Source organism: Colias croceus, chromosome 2 (genome assembly GCF_905220415.1).
Source record: "Colias croceus chromosome 2, ilColCroc2.1".
Lineage (NCBI taxonomy): Eukaryota > Metazoa > Arthropoda > Insecta > Lepidoptera > Pieridae > Colias > Colias croceus.
This window is the reverse complement of record NC_059538.1, coordinates 9771854-9788751: the sequence shown is the minus strand read 5'-3', so window position 1 is coordinate 9788751 and position 16898 is coordinate 9771854. Positions and strand designations below refer to the sequence as shown.

The following is a 16898-nucleotide window of genomic DNA, read 5'->3' as shown; positions in this document are numbered from 1 at the left end:
AATTTTATTATAATTGGTTAAGTGGTTTAGGAGTCCATTGAGGACAAACATTGTGACACGAGATTTATATATATTAAAAAGAAGAAGATTGGTTTAAAACTATTTACTGTAATTGGAAAACTGGAATTTTTTTTTTCAACACTGAACTTAGCGCAACCTGCTAGTGCGTTTTACGTTCCAATTAAGCATCAGCATCTGTAATTGGAAAACAGCCACTGACATCTACCAGGTTATTTTAATTCTGGATTGAAAAGTAGGTTTTTAATGAATAAGCACTCTCAGAACAGCAGAAGCAGATTTAATAAATGAAATAATACCAATTTAAATTACGCGCCGTTTATGTATGATGTGCGCAGGCGCAGGTTTTAATTATTTTATAATTAATAATAAAACAAATAATTTCAATGATGGACCTATACGGACCTAACGATAAAGAATACGATTTTGATAAAATTCACCAATTTTGCTATGGATGAGGTGCTAAAGTGTACTTTTTATAACCAAAATTAAAAAAAAAATAATAATAATAAAGGGGACCTAACACAAAAATTGTGGGACCGTAAAGGACCTAACGGAGACCTATCGATTAAGGTCATTTTCGACCCAAAATTCTATGGGCGAGGTGCTAAAGTGTACCTTTTTATCTCCAAAATTTTAAAAATTATTTATAAAAAACCTAAAGGGGACGTAACAAAAAAATTGTGACACCTTAAAGGACCTAACGGAGACCTGTGACGGAGACCTATCGATTAAGGTCATTTTTGAGCTAATATTCCATTGATGGGGTGCTAAATTTGCATTGATCTTAATTTAGGAAGATGTAATAAGCGCTTCATATTAATTTTTTTTAATATTTTAACTAAAGCAAGGACATGTGTTGTGTTTGTAACGTAAAGAAAACTCAAAAAATAGTAAGCACACTTAGGATTTATATTTAAGTTAAGCTCATGCATGATAAAAGATTCAGTGAAAAGAAGACAGAAAAGAAAAAAAAAGACAGTGTCACTGATGTCGCTTTCTTTTTATTTAAACAAATTACAGGTAAATTAGCTTGGAGAAATTTTTGCATATGTAGTGGTGTGTATATTACTCAGATCTTAGAGCGCGTTTCCACTATATCGTTCAGGCCTATACAAAAATGTTTCGATATCCTAACATAACTATTTAATTTTATACTTATTCCTAGCAACACTTTTGTTTTCAATAAAAACAACTTTTAATTTGAAAGCAAATGGTTTTGACTTTATAAAAAAAATATATCATTCAATTTCACGTCCTTGAGCAAACGACAAGGCGACTACCGTGAAACAATAAAACATCGTGTCCATTATAATTTGTTTCATAATTAATATTTGACCATAATAATTACGAAACAAAACAAATAAATAAATCGTCACTTGATAGTGGAAAGTGGAAAAACGCACAAAACCAGAATAAACCAGTTTACGCTGTCCGCAGGTGCCAGATGCAGTTGTTTGGTACCGTTAGAACATAAAGCACACATTTCATTCAAAAATTATAATTATTATGTACGTAGTTTTATTGATAAAGGAGAATGACCACGGGTGGTATCGGTAAAATTTAAGTTGTGCCACGTATTCGTGATATTGTTAATTCCTATTTGTATTTATAATGATCATAATATGTATCACTATTAAGTCTTAATTATACCGAATAAATAGAAATAATATTAAAAGTTTGTGTTTTGAAACATGTATGACCACGTATGGAATCGGTAAAATACTAATTGTGTCACGTGTTCGTGATATTTTTAATTCCTATTTGTATTTATAATGATCATATTTATCACTATTAAGTCGTAATTATACCAAATAAATAGAAATAAAAGTAAAAGTTTTTGTTTTGACACATATATCTATCTCTCTTACAAGCGTCCTGCGTCTTATGTCATAGTTTCTATTTGAAATGAATCTTGAATGAATGTGTTCGACGCAATGTTCGACGTAATTTATTTTGAAATAGGTAATGTTTATTACGATTTACTTTTCACATTTGTCTTGTAAATTAAAATATTACCTATGTAATAAATGTAAAACTTAACGTTCATCGTTAGTTTAAACTCGATAAAGTATTTTTTTGAAGTGTTGAATAAAACTATTGTTTTATTTTTATTGTCGCGAACTGCGGCTTATTTATATAAAAACTTTAATCGTTTCTAAAAGTACTAACATCAAGCTTTAAATTGAGCTATATTTCATCTTGAAACAATAAGTTTGATTGCGATACAAAGTGCCATAGTCACTTGGGCAATCTTTTGTATTTGTTGAAGTGTTAAATTTGTGTGTACTATCCTCGCAAATTGCTAATGCGCAGGAACCTTGTCACAGTAAAAGCCACGTGACGTCATCCAGAATTGAAAAATACAGCTTGCAAAAAAAGAAATGCGGAGAAAATAAATTTAATAGGTTAATTATAATTAAGTTTGAAAGATTTGTAATGACATTTATTGTAAGATTACATTTTACGAAAAAAATTACATTTGATGACATTTAAATAATCTCACTGCTTGGAAATAGGTATCTATCTAAGAAATAAAAATGTTTGAGTGATTTTCAACGTTTATTAGGACAGATTATTAGTTCTTATTCATTGTAACAAAACTATAACAATATAACAAAACTTAACAACGATAACAAACAACAGAAAAAATAACAACAAAGAAAACAACAACAAGAAAACAATCAAACAAAAACGCGTAGGTACTCGTCCGTCGCAATTCGCATCAGCCAGAATAATGCTAACGGTACAGAGTGTCTAATGTCAATGTCAACAAAATACGTCACCAAAATGGCGGCCAGGCGCATTAGCAATTTGCGGGGATAATAAGTGTTGTAAGTTTATATTGTTAATTCAAAATGGCTCCAGTGTTAAAACATGGTCGAGGCAAGCCTTTGACTTCTCAAACTAAAGAATTAAACTTTAAATGTCGTTTCTTTTTCAGGTTAGTAAATTTTTCATTTTAGTAACATTGTCATTTTGTAAAAGTTATACGTATGTTAAATGTGCAAATATTAAATTAAAGTCTCATCTTTTTCAGAGGAGAAACATATATAGTTTAATTTAAAATCCCATATAATATACTTAATATATATAATTAATAATAAATTATATATATAATTAATAATAATATAATAATAACTAAAAATAAAATGTTGTTTTATTTTATTTGCTGACCATACACTACTACAAACGCAAAAATTTCTCCAAGCTAATTTACCTGTATTCCGTATGAAAAGTCTGTGAAAATGTGACATTTCAAAATGGCGGCACGTAGTTCCAGTTTTTGCCACCGGGTCAGTTAAGTATATTCAGGTCAGATATTATACGATAGAGTCATGATATTTTCTATCACTGTCTTATTACTGCAGACTTTTTTTTTTTTTTTTGTATGGTGTTTCTCAATGTTAGCCAGAAGGGCTTCTACATTTTAAGGCGGACGCGGGGGTGAACTGAAGGTTCACCCTGGTAGCGACATGCACAAGGGCGTCCCCCCTTGACGGGGACCACGAACCTCGGCTTGAGCTGTCGCTTGAGTGGAGGAGGCCAGAAGGGCCCTAATCGGACGGGACTGCAGACTACTGAGCACAGAGCACTATGAAGACTGAGCAGTCAGCATTGACGGAATGCAGTCAGCAGTGAGATGTCAGTTGGATGTCAGAAGCATGTCAGAAGTGACTTTATGTCTGTCAAACTCAAGTTTGTATTTTGCGTAGAGGGACTGAGGGGAGGTTGTGTAATGACTTATGACAGTTCATTTGTAGTTCCCTGATAAGATGCCATCCACAGTCCACTGCCATCGTAAATCCATATGATAAGGATTCAGTCTAAAAAATGAATTATGATCAAAATATAGAAAACTTCAAATTTAGAAAACTGTGATTAGGTACACTAAAAGTGCATTTTAGTAGCATCGCCTGGCATTACGTCAACAGAAATTTTATAAAAATGTTCGTGTGTTCCTATTGTGATAAAACTTTTAAGTATGAGAGCGAAAAGAAAAGACATGAAAGGAGTCATGTACCAGCGTTCGAATGTCCAGAATGTTTCAAAAAATTTAGTTTTATGTAAGTTGTACACAATGATTTATTGTTAATTATATTAACGGGTCTTCAAAGATTATATTGGTTATATTTCTTTATAGTTCAGCTCTAAGGCGTCATCAGAAACAACATGAAAGAGGAGAGCGCGTGAACTGCTCGGAATGTGGCAGAAGTTTCCGAGATGATGCTCTTCTAAAACGCCATATCAAATATGCCCACGAAGGTAAGATTAATTGAATCCATACTAATATTAAATTTTCAAAAACAAAACATCATAAACATAATTTCAGTTCTATGCATCAAAGATTAAGCAAAGTATAATATACATAGATATGACATAGATATATTTATGCATTGTACTAACAATTGTTTATAACAACAAATGTATCTTGTTACAGAAGTGCATATATGCACAAAGTGTCAAACAAAGTTTAACAGTCTCCAGGCACTACAATCACATGAGAAAACACACAAAGCAAAGTCTGAGAGGAGATATAAGTGTAGTTACAACGGTTGTACGAAAACATTTAACTTTGCGCATCACTTGAGGAATCATGAACCAACACATTCTGGTCAAAAACAACACCACTGCAGTTCATGTGGAAAGGGTAAGTTAATGTTTGTTGGATTAAGTTAGCAAATGTTAACTTGTTAAGCACATAGTTTAGTAAGTCACTTTATACAGAGATTTCATTGTCTTGATATCTTGGATGCAGCATGGATAAATATGAAGAAGCTAGAATCTACACTAATACTATAAAGAGGAAAACTTTGTTTGTTTGATTGTAATGAATAGGCTCATAAACTACTGGACCCATTTTAAAAATTCTTTCACCATTCGAAAGCTACATTATCCTCGAGTAATATAGGCTATATATTATCACGCTAAGACCAACAGGAGCGGAGCCACGCGGGTGAAACCGCGCGGCACTTCTAGTATAAAATAAAATTTATTTTAGTCACAAATTTTCATAATATCTCATTAGATGTCCTAACATAGCTGTAAAATTTAATATTTTACACATTCACTATACTGATATAATTGCAACTATGTATGTGAAGCTATTTCATTACAAACAAATCTAATGTCTTCTTCATTTGAGGAGAAAACTTCAATCTGTTTGTTTAATGGTACCAAAGGTAAATGAACATTCATTTTTTAAAGTTTATATTATTTTTTCTTTTCTATTAGTGTCTTGTTTGTGGGTAACATTATAGAATTTAGATAAGATACTATGGAAAGTTTTCAACTACTTGATCTAACCCATTGAGCCCCGAGCGGCCCGATCTGACCATGACACAATAGATTTTCTATTGTGTCTGTGATTCCGGGGGCTGAGTTACTAAATGTATCTATAATCTCTTTTACATTAAATAAATGAAAACTCCATTTCATTATACAATAACTGCTCTTTTTACAGGATTCATTCAAATAAATCACTTGAAAACACATCTAAGGAGTCATCAGCCGGATTCTTGGTTGAATTGTATTGTACCCAGTTGTGGTAAATTATTTACAAATGAATATGCTTTAAGAAGACATCTTGCAAGACACAGTGAGTTTTGGCCTTTATTTTTTTCTAATGTAATAAAGGATCATTAGCAAATCCTGATGAAGTTAATACTGTTGAATTTTATTAAAAATATTTTTTTAAACAAGGCAAATTATGCAAATATAGTTTCACAATTTAGTGGTGGCAATTTACTACCAAAGTCTGTTCATTATTTGATCAAAAAATTATTTTTGTTTACAGAAAACCATGAAACGGACAATATGAAACAGGAGATAATTGAAGGTTTGTAATTTATTAAAATTTAATAATTCACTGCATCCATACTAATATTATAAATGCGAAAGTAACTCTGTCTGTCTGTTACACAATCACGCATTATTGTCATGAAATTTGGTATGGAGATATTTTGATACCCGAGAAAGGACATAGGCTACTTTTTATCCCGGGAAAATAACGCTTTCCCGGAAATCCCACGGGAACAATGCGGGTTTTTCTTTGACTATGCGGGCGAAGCCGCGGGCGGAAACCTAGTATTATATAAATTAGAATCTTTTTGAACAATTGTGACTGTACAGTTTCCTATAATATTTCTTTTTTTTATTATTTTGCAATTTCTGTGTCATTGCCTTTTTGCATGAATATTAGATGAAAAAAAAGAAACTAAATTAATTTTTAATTATTATTTTGTAGCTGAACGGATGCAAATTCAACAATTAGATATAGATAAAGTATTTACAAAAGAGGTAGCGGACTGGTTTGATAAGTATCAACTGAATGAAGAGTTAAACGTGAAGGAAAATAATGTGATAGAACCAAATAATAATGTACAAGATATACTTTCTCCTAGTAATAATATAGATGATAAAACTAAATTTAATGAAGAAAGAAGACCTATAGAACTCGAAAAGAAAAACAAGGAGAGTAATTGTAAGAGTTGTTCCTGTGATAAATTTATTAAGAACAACCAAAAAAACAATATGCCTGAACTTACATACAATAGCGATGGAACAATCAAAATTAAAGAGTTTATAGATGAAGATATTATAATAGAAAATAAAATAGATGTTGCAATAGAAGAAAAAGAAGACAGAAGTGAATCTAGTAATAATTTAATTCCATACAATAGTTGCAAAGCAATTCTCGGTAAATGTATTGTTTCTGGTAGTGGAACTATCAGTGAGGAATGCCTTTGTGCCAAAATGGCTATAGATGATAACCAAATGATATCTCAAGAGATTGATGAAATCACCCCACGTCCAGTTCAATCTATGGCATAAAGAAAAATAAAAATGTGTTTACAAATGGATATGTGTTTTACTTTTCTCTTTTTTCAATTGAGTACCTACAGAATGAATGTATTGAAGGTTTATTTTTCAAGAGGAGGAAGGTTGTGTTTGTTTAAAACTAGAAATGAAATAAATGTCCATATTATTAACTTTATATTTATTTACAACATATTTCTTTACAGTTTCAACCATATTATACAAAATATATCTCAGTTAACAAGAACTACAATAATTATTATTATTTTACAATCAGACCTCACTTCCACAATAAATCACTATGTTAAATTATAATATACTTTATGTACGAATGGAATGTAGCTACAGGTATGCGGAAGTTATCACATCACAATATTCCATGGCAAAGGAGCTTTCAACACAATAGTTTGATGCCACAGTTAAACTTAAATATAAGTAGTGCCCATAGAAGGAATATGATAATATTAACACAATATAATTATCTATGGTAACAAATAAACAATTTCAGGTATTTACGTCATTGTATAAGTTTGAATCAACATCGGTAAATATAGTACAATGATTGATGTATTTTAGTCAAAGGTGCATCTTCACTTGAAGCAATAAATAATCTAAAATAGACACGATGGTGATGACTCCCTAATTTGACTAGTCTAACGAAAAATATATTTATAATAAGTACTTAACGATACTTATCAGTAATATTGTTATTAGCAGGTATACAGAAATATTTGGAACTTAAATAAAAATCTTTATCGATAGAAGATTTTCGATTTACATTTGAATGAGCTGCAGAAACTGATTACGCATTTGTTCGACAGAAATCACAGGAAATAGAATACAATGTACAACCTTATGCATGATAATAATTACATCTAAGTTCACGTAAGGACTACGCTTCATTGTTTATAACAGGATCGGCGTTCGATGCATCTAATGTCCTTCTATCACTTTTTTTGGGGGAGTCACTTATTGAATTGAGCTCTTCACTGTCACTTTTGTAATTTTTTTTTATAGATTCTTTATCATCAATTGGCACTACACTTAGATATTCCGTTGGCGATACGTTATTTAATCCATTTTCCGATAACGCGGGCTTTACTGTTTTTGTAAAATCTATATCGTCTGTGTCTAGTAAAAATGTTGAAATGGGCAAAACTTCATATGAATCGTTTCTCGTTGTTGTTTCTATATTGGTAACCGGAGTGGTTACTTGTACTTTAGCTGTCGTTGATTCATCATCATGGTTGCTTGGGTTAAGAAGTAAATCATTGAATAACATATCGTCCTCTGTTGTTACAGGTACGTCTCTTTCTGATGTTTGTTCAGATGCCAGCATACTTGTTTGTGTGGTTTCAGAGATTGTAGGAGCATTGGTCATTTCTTGAGCTTTGTCTGTTTTGCCATCAACGTGGATTGAACCATGTTCATCTCCGTTTTCGTTTTGTGTTTCGTTTAAGGTGCTTGGTTCAAGATCATGTCCCTCTTGTAGTTTTTTCACGAGAATTTTATTGTTCTCAACTTCGGGAAGGAAGGGATTCATTTCCGTTTCATGGTCTTCGTATTCCGTTGAGTGCGAATGTATTGCCTTGGGTGATGTAGTTGTTTGGTTATTATTTTGACTAGAAACTTCGTATATTGTTACACTTAGATTGTTTACTTGTGAAGAATTTTCAACATTTTGGTTAGATGTTGGTGATGTAGTAATTGCCAGATTTTCGTTATTAGGACTATTTGTATAAGTAATTGGTTCATTGTTTGGTATTTCCTTTATTATTATACCCCTATTTGTTTCGTTCATTGTTTCGTCCATCACCGGCTCCGTGTTAACAGACATCATAGGCGATCCCATATCATTCGATGATATATACATTGGGGTTGCAGATGAGGAAACGTCGCTTACAGATTTCCCGGCGGTTCTGTAAATATATTCACCAATGGTTGTCGTTTCAAGCGGTACGGGATTGGTTTTTGGTAAGCCGTTTTCTGTAGCGATTTCTGTTATATTGTGAGTTGAGTCAAATTTCCTTTCGAAGTTTACTCTTTTCACACGTGGATCTTCATTGTCATAATCATGTAAAATGCCATATAGAGGTTCATCTCGATCAGACATTTTGCTGTTATTGCTTTCCATGTTGTTCAAATAATCCGGTTCAAAATCATCTTTGTTTAGTTCTTTAGTTATTACTTCATCAACTTTTGTCATTGATGCTTCGGTAGTTTCTCTATTATTCGATTTTTTCATAACATCTTCATAGTTAACCTCTGTAACTGGCTCTGATAACCAGTCAGACTCCGTAGATTTTTCTGTAACTTCGCCCATAACTTCATTAGAGGTTGTTGGTTTTATATCATTGTTGATCGACTCTTCCATTGACTTTGAGGTTCTATTGTATAATGAGCTTATGGTATCAAAAGTAACGTCCATATTTTCATTCGTTGTATTTCTTTCTAATGTTTTTTCAGTAGTTGTCATGTTGGTTTTTTCTAAGGCATCCATTAAATTTTGATCATAGTTTGTCATTTTATAATCAGAATTTATTGAGTAGTTTATTTCAGTATTTGATTTCATTGTTGTAGTTTGAGCCTGTTCTGGTTCGTATGAACTATTTTGGTTTATGGATATAACAGTCTTATTCATGTCCATTTCATCATCGTTTGTGTAAGCGGGTTGTGAATCAACATTTTGATTTTGAGCATCATTAATTATTGATGTAATTGTCGTCGGTTCATCATTTTTATCCAAACTTGTGGTAGCTTCTGTTTCTTGATTTTTATTATGTATAAGATCAAAAGTTATTTCATCCATATCATTTTGTTTATTTATTTTTGTTGTTGATTCACTCATAATTTCATCAAAACTTTTTGATGACCGTTGTTCTGTTGGATTATCTGAATGAAAAGATGAATCTGTATTATCGTTTTGAAGCCAATCATTCTCCGTCGTTGTTTCTTCATTTAAATTATTAACGGTAACATGGTCTTGATTACCTCTTATCAACGTAATTATTTCAGGATTTGCTTCATACGACGGTTCATTTATTATATTAGGTTCTGAGATGGAAATTCGCGTCGTTGTGGTTTCCATTAAAACTGGCATTTTGTCATTTTCATTGGACTTCACTAGTAGGGATTTGTCAATGCTCTCTTCAGGATTGGCTGTAGTTTTGTCAGCCATTTCTTGCTCAGTATTGTCATTGTTTTGATCTGCTATTGGCCTTATATTTAGCATGTCGTTCTCTTTAGTTTCTTCGTCTTGATTGTTAAACATTGTATCTAAAGGTACAGTTTGTTCCGTAGTTAATTCCATACCACCGTTATTTATTTCTGATTTTGGAATGGTTTCAGTCGTGGCGGCTGCTGGAGCATTTGGTTCCCAGTTGGAAGATTCTGACATATGATTAGATTCTGTATTTGCTGATGGCTCCTGATTCATTTCTGTAGTTGGTTCAGGTTGTGATTCTTCATCCATATTACCTTCTCCACCATTTTCCGCTTCATAATTAGTTCCTGCGGCAGATTCTGTTTCTGTATTATGTTTAATTTCTGGTTCAATAAACGATCCAACAGCGCGTTCTGTTTCTGTTTCCGTATTTGATTCCGATTCAATTTTAGGTTCGTATTCCATGTTCTGCTCAGTAGCAGATTCAGATTCTGATTTAGATGCATTAGTAGGTTCAGGTTCTGAACTTGGTTCGCTAGCAGGTTCAGGTTCAGGATTTGGTTCGGGTTCTGGATTAGGTTCAGGTTCCGGATTGGGTTCTGACGTAGGTTCAGGTTCTGGATTAGGTTCTGATGCAGGTTCAGGTTCAGAGGTTGGTTCCGGTTCCGGTTCCGGTTCTGGATTTGGTTCAGGTTGTGGGTTTGATTGAGTAGTTGGTTCAGGCTCTGGATAATGTTCATGATCGGGACTGGGTTCAGCGGCTGGCTCTACTCTCAAGTTTGGCTCGGCTGTGGGCTCTGGTTCAGCTGCAGGTTCGGCTTCTGCAGATGGTTCAGGTTCAGCAGAAGGTTCAGGTTCTGCTGTTGGTTCAGGTTCAGCGGCTGGTTCAATCTCTGCAGATGGCTTGGAATTATCATTGGGTTCGGAAGTAGGCTCTGGTTCAGGCTTTGGCGTTTCTTCTGAATCGTTCTGTTCACTTTGATGGCCGAATATATGGGAGAAATTCAGTTCAGCGTCCGACTCAGTTGTGGTTGTTGTGGGAGATGAATTCGTTTCTTTCCAGTCAAATTTGTTATCCATAACTTGAACAGATTCCGTAACTGGTTTCTCTTCGTCTACAGTGGATTTCATAGTGCTAGAGTCAGAGTCGAGGCCAAGGTTTTTCAGTTTATCATCTGAAAAGCCTCTTGATTGTGTAGAATCCAAAATATTTACACATTTTTTAGGTGAATGCATATCTATCATTTGTCCATGTGGACATGTGCACGTAAATTCTAGTGTTGTGTCATCGAATTCACATCCGTGTTCACAGTCGTAATTGTTTACTTTGCACATGTCTAGTACTGGTCTAGCCTTAATTGATTCTTCAGCAACGTGATATACGCTTATCATTCTGTTATTTCTTGCGAGGTAAGAATCAAGGTTTGTTCTAAGTGTATTGGCTGTAATAAGGTCTTCTGTGGGTTCAGCGTTATATTTCGGCGACCAATGTATTCTGTAGGTTACGATCACAGATCCATTCCTGTAATAAAATAATATACGTTTGTAATAACACAAAACGAAAATTAAAAAAAGTAAAGTAAAATATATAAAGAAAGGAATCGAATGTTCTTTATTGTAAAATATTTATCGTCTCGTTTAGATAAATAGATAAAACGTGCTGACCTTATCTCAACTACTTCAAGTGTAATCTCATTGTCGCTATTATCCAAGTTATTTTTATCGAATATAGCTTTTTTCAATGCGTCATTGAATATTGCTGTGAATTCCTTGTATTCTTCACTTTCTGGATCTTGTAAAGCGGGAACGAATTCTTCGTTGTCTATTCTGAGTTCACCTTCTACGGTCCTCGGTACTGAAAAAAAAGTTAAAATATAAGCTTTATGGTTTAGAAGTAACAGTAAAATTTGTTTTATTGCCGCCATGGTAAGATGTTATGAGGGTGTTATTATTTTATATGTGGTAATACATACCATACATAGAAATATCCGATTCTTCGGAAACAACACTGTTATCTAGTCCCTCATCACTCTGTGTTTCTGATGCTGGTTCGCTAACCATTGTAGTCTGTTCGTGGTGATGGTCGTGGTCATGGTCATGATCGTGGCTATGGTCGTGGTCGTGGTCATGGGCGTGATCATGACTTGCGTGGTCGTGATTAGAGCTGCCAATGCCGCCAAACGCTCGGGCAGAGCTGACTGATGCATTATATTGTTCCAGTGGTGTTGGAGAATTCGAGAACAGAATTCCAGCTGTAATTTGATGTAGTTTCAATTAGTATTTAAAATACTCTATAATAAAGGTACAAATTAAAATTAAAAGGAAATACACCGTAAGAAGGTATATTTGCATAAATAGACGTAGACTTTAGAATGTAAGTGCTGATTTACACAGAGTCAGTAGTCAAGTCAAATTTCGGCGCCGCGACTGACTTTGGCTGTTTTCCAATTACAGAGCATAATGCGACTCAGTGGCGCACAATGCCGAATTATGCTGATGCTTAATTGGAACGTGAAACGCACCAGCAGGTTGCGCTAAGTTCAGTGTTGAAAAAAAAAAATATTCATAGAGTTAGCAATAACCTCATTAATGTGTAAATAAAGTGGTATACATAATAATTGGTTGAAAACTATTTACGGTTATTTTAAGTAATTTGGATTTACCTTCATCCATACTTATATTGATTTTTTTAACACAATTTGAATTAACTTTGATTATTTCGAAAGAAACGAAAGCTTTAAATTTTTTTCCAACAATTAATAATTATTTACGATAAATCGATTGCACGCATCAATTCACGCGCATTACTTTTAAGAGTGCTCAATTGTGCGAAGCATTGCTGTAATTGGAACATTCAACGCTAAGCATTATGCCGCATAATGCGCTCTAGTGCTGTAATTGGAAAACACGGTTTAACTGTTTACATAGACTTCAAGCCTCTGTACTGACTTCAAATCTGTTTACACAGGGTTTTTTTCGGGTCAGCACTGATTTGCCTCGAATTTGTAGTCAGTTACTGACCCTGTGTAAATCAGCACTAATAAAAAGAAAACATATTAAAAATATAGATAAGTAGGTACATACTTCTATTAATACTTAAACAAAGCAAATCTAATGAAAAATATCTTTATATAGCTCTTTCAAGTCAATTTCAATAAAATTTTCATTAAATGTTTATAAATTACGGTACTTCAAGACTTCAACTTACTAGCTGCTAACACAATAAGAGCAACAATGGCGGCCACAACGAGTCCCAGCAAGGTCCAGCAGAGTGGTCGTTTACATCCAGCCTTTTCACCACGTTTATCAGCTGTCACGTATAATTTTTCTCCTCTGAAATAGAAAAAAATACATCTTATTATATTCACAGAAAAATAATCATTTTCTATAGTAACTTAATATATGACTATTAGCTTCCTGGATACGTACAGAATTCAGAGAATAAGTCAGAACAGCAAATCTGGTAGGTATATGAATACTTAGTTAATTAACTTGATAATTACATGAATCTTGGCAAGATTGCATTCCCATTTCCAAATACAGCATGTTTGTATTTGTAGTAGAAATATAATTTAAAATGTTTAGTTAGGTTATACTTAACAAATGTTCATACTTTTCTATTTTACACTAAAGTTAGTGTAAAATAGAAAAGTATGAACATTTGTTCCTTTTAACATATAGGATGGTAAAGTAAGTAAAGAGCGATTTATTTCAACGAAACAGAGACCTTTTAAACATAAGTGAGCATAATACAAAAAAGGTGGTAAATTACAGTCCTTTAGCCTTTACCACCAACGTCGAGCTTAAATATTATAAGGTCACGTAATACGGCCGCGGCGCCTGCAGCATGCGAGGCGTTGAGGTTATGTTGCGGGGTGGGGGAAGGGGGGGACGCTCACGCAGGAACAAAGAGGGTCAACGAACTATGCGAATAGCTCTGGATCCAGTCAATGTTATAGTTTTCAGAGTTATCCTTAGACGTCACAATTTATAGTGATTGTTAGGGAAACGTCTCTATAATTGGATAAGAGGCACTTAAATTGTAGGTGATTAACTGATTAACTGATTGACAACAGACGTTGCGTAAGATCTTTATTGTATCTAATACTGAAATGAAGCCCTTTATACTATACTTCGATAAAATTGTTGAGAATATTATCTATTTGATTCAAAATATTCTTGTAAGTACATGTAGTTAGTCTACATGTACATTGTACAAGTGTAAGTATTATCGTCGAACGAACCTTTTTTTCCAAACTTAAAAAAAACTAATTTTGAATAACATAATTTTTTTATAAACTGAGCTGCTCATTTAACTGAGCCAACACTGACATTTCAAGTTATTCCCATAAATCGTAGTGCCATCAGGCATATTATAGTGGTATGCATGCAACATTCATCCGTGAGAAGTATTTAAAAACTTTGTACAGTACATACCTAGTAATGGATGTTCTGAAATTTCACTTGCAACGGATGTTAATTCGAGTCTTTAATGTAATAATTTTTAATTTGAAGTATCCTTCCTATATAATTATTTACAATTAAGTACATTTGCTGTTTTAAATTGGGTAATTGCTGTTGAAATAGAAATCAACGCTTATCAAAAATTTAGATTTTTGATAGCCCTAACCTAATACTAATTTCGAAATTTGATTGTGCCAATAAAGGTATCCAATAAGATCTATTATTCAAAATTTTTTTTTGTGTATTGCATAGGGTACACCAAATGATTGCAATGGATTGAGGTGGAATTAATATCCACTCGATCATCATTCCGTCATTCGTTTTTCAGTTGTATTTTATATGAATTTTCTATGTAGGAAGGTAACGATATCAGGATAATAATAATACTATCTATTAGATAAAGTTCATAAGGAACATAAATATCTAATGAAACTATCTTCAATTTTATAATAGATTTTGAATACTTTATTATTTTATTATTTATTTTATGCAATGCTTTGTCATAATGCATTAAACATTTTACGGTCAATTGAATAGACTCCACTCAACTAATGTAAATTAGATTACAGATTACACAGACCCCAAAAGAAATAGGAATCTGCCTGTTTGTTTTTTGTTTTAGCTAACGCCTATAAAACTAGACTCATTCTATTCCAACTTTGTTTTAAGTGGTTTTAAGTAACAAATACTCATTATATTAACGTAAGAGTATTTAACTTGATTGCAGTTTGTAAACCTTAAACGTTTCGTGCCCCGTCCGTTTAGTATGACCAAATTGTATTATCCTACGATAAAATTATAAGCAGATTCAACTGTAGGTACTATTTCGATTTGCATCGCTTTGTATGCTTACGAATCGGTTCATTGAGTACCTCTGACATTATGAATGAGAAATGTCACCATGTGTGTCGTAATGTAGCACAATGTTTGTCACTATCATGTCGCATCTAAACCGTGATGTGTTGAGTAATCTTCAATATAATTAGCTATAGCTAGGCAAACGTTCAATAAGAAATCATTTTAATAATATTGAATTAGTTTATCGCTTCTGTTTTTAAGTAGGTACATTTTCTTTCAAATGGTAAGATATTTATTACAGGAAAGTACTAAATCATTTTTTACATATTTCAACAAGTGTTAAGGCAATATTGCAGTAAATTTATATAACCCGAGATTCAAAAGTTATCAAGGATAAAATAATACATTTTTCAAACGTTTTGTTGCTTCACACGACGTAATCCTACGAGGCCTATCCCTTGCCCCCGGCTCAGGAGCTTAGCGCAGATTTCAATGCGGTGTTTGATTTCCTTGCGTGTACGTGTATTGCATCAACTATCGATCTTATTATAATGTTCAGTGCGTTTCGCGTTTGCTTTTATGTTCAGCTTTGCGTTAAAAATACTGGGAATCACATGGGAATGTAATAAATTGTTGTAATACATACGAACTACACTTTACACAGATTTACAAATCAAGACTACGATTTTTCAGCTATATCTAACAGATATGTAATAATTAATAGGTAATTGATTATAATTATATTTATTCCAAAACACAGAAGAAACGGTACCCAAAAATAAAATCTAATCTACCTAAATCGATACTAATCGGTACGTGCTACACTTATCAAATTAGGATTAATATGATTTTAGATTTACAATTAAAGTCTTTAGTATAATATAATCTGTGATAATATGAACATGCAAAGGAAATGTGAGGTATGCCAGACGCGCCACAAATGCCCGGCGTTGTCTTGTGCTCTATTGTTTGGATTTCTTTCAACCGACGCTTTTGTGTTCGCGATGAATATGTAGCAGCTTTCTCGTAACATAATGTATCTGCAACTTGGAGATGCGTAGACATTTTTTTTGGTTTAAACGCTAATGATGATAATATGTGCGAAAACATTTTGTTTGGTATGAATTTGCCCCGCGTAGGTACTTTATTAAATATTAATTTAAAACATCAAATTCCCGCCATTATTAATTATTGGATGTGTGCAAAGTATTTTACATAATATGAATTGTAAAATATAATAGGATATTTTAAAATTTGGATACTCGGATATACAGGGCCGCGCCGACCCCCGGCAGCGCCTGTGTGCGAAACCTATGAAGCGCCTCTTTTTTAACGAATCATCATAAAAAACGAATTTAATTTTTCAATGAATATTTTTAATTGTTAATTTTGACTGAAATAAATGTTCTCCAATTTTATAGTACTTAGATAATATTATCATTAATATCTAAGTGTAAAAAACTGTGGAACATTTAGGAATTAGGATACTAAATAGGTAAATCCCGTTCGCTTCTGCTTGCCAATTACTGCGAAAAATAAAACTCGAACAAAATTTTTTAACATGCTTTATTAATACAAAGAATTTAATTCTTAAATATGAATAGCAAAGAAGCTGATCAAAGTAGCGTTTAAAACT

At 33.0% G+C, this 16898-nt stretch overlaps 2 protein-coding genes across 3 annotated transcripts in view; one reads left to right on the top strand and one right to left on the bottom strand.

Annotated features, from left to right (window-relative positions):
* The first annotated feature begins 3767 nt into the window (after window positions 1–3767).
* On the top strand, window positions 3768–6879 carry LOC123703829 (zinc finger protein 572-like). Its single transcript, XM_045651995.1, has 6 exons — window positions 3768–4085; window positions 4163–4284; window positions 4460–4669; window positions 5483–5617; window positions 5816–5857; window positions 6266–6879. Exons 1-6 carry the CDS (start codon window positions 3967–3969, stop codon window positions 6850–6852), a joined length of 1215 nt encoding a protein of 404 aa, XP_045507951.1. The 5' UTR covers window positions 3768–3966; the 3' UTR covers window positions 6853–6879.
* A 118-nt stretch (window positions 6880–6997) lies between these two features.
* Window positions 6998–16898, bottom strand: part of LOC123703815 (protein cordon-bleu-like) — a 66895-nt gene continuing 56994 nt past the window's right edge. For both annotated transcript variants that reach the window (XM_045651979.1, XM_045651985.1), the window contains exons 4-7: window positions 13209–13333; window positions 11974–12252; window positions 11666–11855; window positions 6998–11522 (exon numbers count right to left, since the gene is read on the bottom strand). In XM_045651979.1, coding sequence (XP_045507935.1) covers window positions 7730–11522; window positions 11666–11855; window positions 11974–12252; window positions 13209–13333 — 4387 coding nt within the window. In that variant the 3' untranslated portion in view covers window positions 6998–7729. The remainder of the gene's footprint in view (window positions 11523–11665; window positions 11856–11973; window positions 12253–13208; window positions 13334–16898) is intronic.

Coding starts and splice junctions, on each gene's coding strand:
- LOC123703829 (XM_045651995.1), top strand. CDS start 3,967: ATGTTCGTGTGTTCCTATTGTGATAAAACTTTTAAGTATGAGAGCGAA. Junction 4,086..4,162: donor TTCAAAAAATTTAGTTTTAT/GTAAGTTGTACA, acceptor ATTTCTTTATAG/TTCAGCTCTAAGGCGTCATC. Junction 5,858..6,265: donor GAAACAGGAGATAATTGAAG/GTTTGTAATTTA, acceptor ATTATTTTGTAG/CTGAACGGATGCAAATTCAA.